We start from the raw sequence: 5030 nt of genomic DNA, 5'->3' as shown, positions 1-5030 counted from the left end.
TATGCTTCTTGAATATTAGTCATTCCTTTAATTGATTAAAGTTTGAATAGTTTATTGCTTAGGTAGTCTTTGGCAAAATTTACTTTTCAGAGGTCGTCGGAAAATAATGAAGATTGGCCTCCATTTACACCATTTTAGTTTGCTTGGTTGCCAAAAATTTTACTTTATGATTTTGTTTCCTTTTGTTTTGCTTGGTATTCTGTTTCTCATACGTTTTATTGTTCTCAAATTAATTTCTCTTATTTTAAATATAACACTTTTCTCAAAAGATCCCTTTAAAAATATATTTTAAAAACTCATTTAGAGTCCTTAGAATCAAAATCTCATTTTCTTAAATAATATGCAACCATCTTTTGATCAGTACGCATATTTCTCGGTTTTCAATGAAAATTTTGGTTTTGAACAAAACACGAATCAAAGCTTGTGTTCCCAAATAAATAGGATGATTCTAGGCTAGATTTGTGTATACCAATTGGGGAATTGGTGAAACCCCTACATAAGAAAATTTTTCAAAACTCTTCCTTGCTGCCAGTTTTCACTCAGCCATTGACCCTTTAGTTTTAAAATTTGTTTCAGCAACTTCAAAATGCTCTTAAAAAAAAAAAATCAAAACTTGTATGACTTTCCTCACTTGTTGAACTTGAATTTAAAGTTTTGTTTGAGTTAGAAAACTATTTTGGAATAGAAGATATAAACGAGTCTTTATGGGGGCTCTGTTTTCACCCAGTTCTGGACATCTGATACCTTTTTGCAAAAATAAAATACCAGACGGCTTTTTAAATTTGATTCAATATTTTTCCTTAATTCTAGGCTTCTTGAAATTGATATTAGACACATAAAATATTTAAAAAAAAATGTGCCTTTTTGAGGGAGATATGATTTTTCAAAGTCGTACCTATTGCACATCCTAAATTCTGGACATGATAAATTCTGGACATCTGATTAGCTTGAGTGTTTTAAAAATATTTTTGAGTACTATCCGACTTTGAATTCATTTTTTTATGTGATATAGACATTTTGAACTATGTGTGTGATTTTTTGTATGATTTTATGTGATTATTTATTATTTTTAAAAAATTCATTTATGCATGTCAGTTTTTCTTGTCTAATCTGGACTTTGTAGAGCCTTTAGGTGTCTTTGCTACAACCTATCCTTTGAATTAGAGTTTGGCCTTTGGTATGTTGATCTAGATGTGTAGGAGTTGTTTCCTGAAATTTTTCATAATTAAATTCTACTCTAAACCATTTTTTAGAATTTGTTTTTTTTATGCTCCCTTTTCTAATTGCATGTTGTTGATCTTATACATTGCTTGAATTGGTTATTTATTTTTGGAGTCATTTGACTTACCTTGACTCAATTTTGGCTTTGGTACTGTGTATTAGACATAATGAATGTGTTATATAATTCATACTTGTCCTAATCACTCTAGCATTTTTGGAGGAATCTTATAAATTATGCATGCTATCCAGGTACACTCTCTATCACTTACTTTTCGAAATTTTATGAACATGCATGTCATTGTGAATTTCATTTATGCTTGATATGATCCTTAGATGCTTAGATGTATGCTTGATTTGCTTGGATAAAACACATGTTGTGTGTCATATTTCCAAACTAACCATTGATGTTTTATGATAGCACTTAAGAAGTGGTCCAGGTACGCATCCTAACTCTCCTTTATGAGTATGATTGGTTTTTCTTATTTGGCATGCTAGTTTTGAAATCACCTTAGCCTACCTAGGTACCCTCAATTAATAAATTGATTGTCACATTTCCCTTAACTTAGTCAGTCAAGACCTTTGTAGGGCTTAGAGGAATGCTCTTAAAGGTACCTTCCCAATAGGTAACCTGATCCCTAGACCTAGACTCGGGTTTTCGAGACATGTTTTTCCAAAAATGTGGAGTCATTTTTTTAGGGTTTTATTTCTTATTTTATTTTCCCTTTAAAATAAAATAAAATAAGTGGTGACTCCGACTTTTCTAAAACAATTTTTTCATATATAAAAACGAGTCTCGCCGATCGAGTTGGGGCGCACATGAAAAATGCGGGTCTACACTATTTCATAGTGGTATATATCTCACCGATAACTCATACCCCTTGGGAAGAAGGCCACTTTCACATTGATGAAGCTACACATAGAAAGGTTGATCTAGACATGACCAAGTTGCAGACATCGTTCAACACATTAATTAAACTCACGTTGTATTGCTAGATTAAGAATTGACAAACATGCGCCATGAACATTATTCAAAACTAGGGGTGTGAGTAAAAATTGAAAAAATAGTAAAACTAATCAAATTCAACTAAAAGGGATCAAATCGATTTAGCTTTCAACAACTATAAAGGTTTGTTAAGTTTAAAAAATTTGAAAATTGATTTGGTTATTAATTTCCTTTATTTCCTAATTGATAAAAATTAAACCAAATCAATATTTTAAAACTGAGTAAAAATTGAAAATTTGGTAAAACTAATCAAATTCAACTAAAAGGGATGAAATTGATTTGGCTTTCAACAAAAGGTTTGTTCAATTTAAAATATTTGAAAATTGACTTTATCGATTTGGTTATTGGTTTTCTTTATTTCCTAATCGATAAAAATTAAATCAAATCAATATTTTAAGACTTCCATTTCTTGTGAAGTATAATTGTTTGATGCTCAAATAAGTTTTTAATGCACATACATACAACACTAAAAGACTGGTTTGATTTTGAATCAACTAATTTTGAAGTCCTCCAAAAAATGGATGGAATCACACATTTTTACACCCATAATTAATGTTAGCTGGGGTTTGAAAAGTAATGAAGGCAAAACATTGGACCGTGCCAAACCCAAAAAATTGAAACCTTGATAGATGCACATGACAGGGGCTGTATTTAGCAAACTAAGAACATAAAATATTAGTTGAGTATTATAGAATAGCAGTTGACAAAAGTAGTGTTTGCATTCAGTTGTTGTGAAGGGGCATTTAATAACATTGAATTCCACAAGCCCACAATTAAATACACACATGAAAGGTCCTACCAAAACCCATTTCCTTTCCATCTTCCCCTACATCCTCCTCACCTATCCTTTAAATTCTCCTCTTACAACTCCCTCTGATCACCATTAATACACCAGCTCAAAACTCAAAAGAACCCTTTGATCCCACTCCTCATTCCTCAGCAAGCTTGTGTTGCAGCTCCAAAAATGGGGAAGAAAATGAAGCTCCCTTCTCTGTTCAAGGCCAAGGAAACAAAGCAGCCATGGCAATGGCCCTCGTGCAAGCACCCCAAAACCCTTTCTTTTCGAGCTGGGGACGACATGTTCAAGACCGTTAACTCAGTCTTCTTCGATCTCACTGACGGAGTGGAGACTCCTGAGTCTTGGTTCACGAACACGTCCGAGTCTGCAAGCTTCTCCACAGAGTCCGAGGAGGAGTACGGCGTGAAATCTGTGGAGGTGGTGATACGTGGGGTGCAGTCAGAGAGGCTGTTTTTCGAGCCTGGAAACACTAGTTCAATCTTGGAGGAGAAGGCAAAGGCGGCTAATGAGATTCATCCATTCAAGGAAAGCGTGGTTTTGGCAATGGAGTCTGAGGATCCCTATGTAGATTTCAGAAAGTCAATGGAAGAGATGGTGGAGTCTCATGGGTTGAAGGATTGGGATTGTCTGGAGGAGCTCTTGGGCTGGTATCTGAGGGTGAATGGGAAGAAGAATCATGGGTTTATAGTTGGAGCCTTCGTTGATTTGCTTGTTGGTCTGGCTTCTTGTTCTGATTCCACTTCTTTCTCTTCTGCTGTCTCTTCATTTTCTTCTCCCATTTCAATGTCTTCATCTCAACAACTTCAAGACAAGGACATTGATGATAAGGAGGAAGACGAAGAATAGAGGGCCATGCCTTGGCCTTTTCCCATTCCCATATTGTACCATTTTGTGTATATTATATATTAGGTTAAAGAAATTACGATCAGACTGTGAGAGATCTTTGCTCTCCTTTAATTTGTACATCTCTGCTGGGGGGTGACTGCAGTGCCCCCAGCTTGTCCAAATTAAAACTGAAAGCCATCATTCATTTTTCTTTTCGAACTCTTCTTACAATTAGGCAATTCTATAATCTAATATCTCGCAAAACTAAGAGATCTGCACCAAGTCTTCTGGGAAAAATATTTCAGGGAATGTGGCTCTAACAATGAACCCAAAATTTACCATGAAGCCTGGGAATGTTAATTTAAGAGTCTCTCACTTACTGCTCCCAAAAGAGGGAGAAGACATTCACCAGGTGCTTTAAAATTGTAGTTTGTTTTTGTGTAACCAAAGTGAAGACTTTTTGAGGCTTTACTTGTCATTTGCTTGTTGACATTAATGAATCCAGAGCCCACTGAAGAGGCCTGAGGAATAATGGAATTACTGTTCAATTTCCATGGACATGTGGTTGGACCGTCTGCAGCATTTAGGTGGGAAATATTAAATGGCTAAAGTACTGTTTGCCTTGCCATTTGCCAAGTCCTTGTTCTACTTCTTACTCAAGAAAATGTCATTTTTGTCAAAACCCAAACTTAACCTACATTTTAAAATGCAACCATAACGACTTTGAGATCAAGTTTGGTTTTGAAGTGAATCATATTTTAATGTGATTTTTATCAGACTTGGTAGAGAGCATGTGAATGAGTTTTCTTAATACGTAAAAATTATAAGTTGGTTAGTTTTGTTGGTGGATGATGATTGGGGGACAGGGGGTTAGCATCCATATTGGGCATGGCCCTCATGTTTATGCATTGTGGATCGATCACATCATTGCCTGCAGGTACTACACTTATTTATATACCCTTGTATGCCACCACACTCATCATCACAAGCTGGCTTTATTCTTAATTAATCTGCTCTACGTACCTATTTAATTTTCAAGTGCAAATTATAACCGTTGAAAAATTGCAGGCTAATTTTTCTCCAAAGCCAATTTCTTAGATTTCCCACAAGTTTCTTGTTCGCCCTTACGCAAATTGCACGAGAAACCATCCCAAAACACTGAAACTAAAGCAGCTAAAAGCA

At 35.1% G+C, this 5030-nt stretch overlaps 1 protein-coding gene across 1 annotated transcript; it reads left to right on the top strand.

The window, feature by feature from the left end:
• The first annotated feature begins 3091 nt into the window (after positions 1–3091).
• Positions 3092–4063, top strand: LOC117929028 (transcription repressor OFP13-like). The gene has a single exon (XM_034849214.1). The coding sequence runs from the start codon at positions 3189–3191 to the stop codon at positions 3867–3869; it is 681 nt and encodes a 226-aa protein (XP_034705105.1). The 5' UTR covers positions 3092–3188; the 3' UTR covers positions 3870–4063.
• The last annotated feature ends 967 nt before the right edge of the window (positions 4064–5030 follow it).

Source organism: Vitis riparia, chromosome 13 (genome assembly GCF_004353265.1).
Source record: "Vitis riparia cultivar Riparia Gloire de Montpellier isolate 1030 chromosome 13, EGFV_Vit.rip_1.0, whole genome shotgun sequence".
Taxonomy (NCBI): Eukaryota; Viridiplantae; Streptophyta; class Magnoliopsida; order Vitales; family Vitaceae; genus Vitis; species Vitis riparia.
The sequence above is the reverse complement of the archived record's forward strand: the minus strand, read 5'-3'. Positions and strand labels throughout refer to the sequence as shown.

What these genes read in the sequence shown, in the direction of transcription:
- LOC117929028 (XM_034849214.1), top strand. Translation starts at nt 3,189, where the DNA reads ATGGGGAAGAAAATGAAGCTCCCTTCTCTGTTCAAGGCCAAGGAAACA.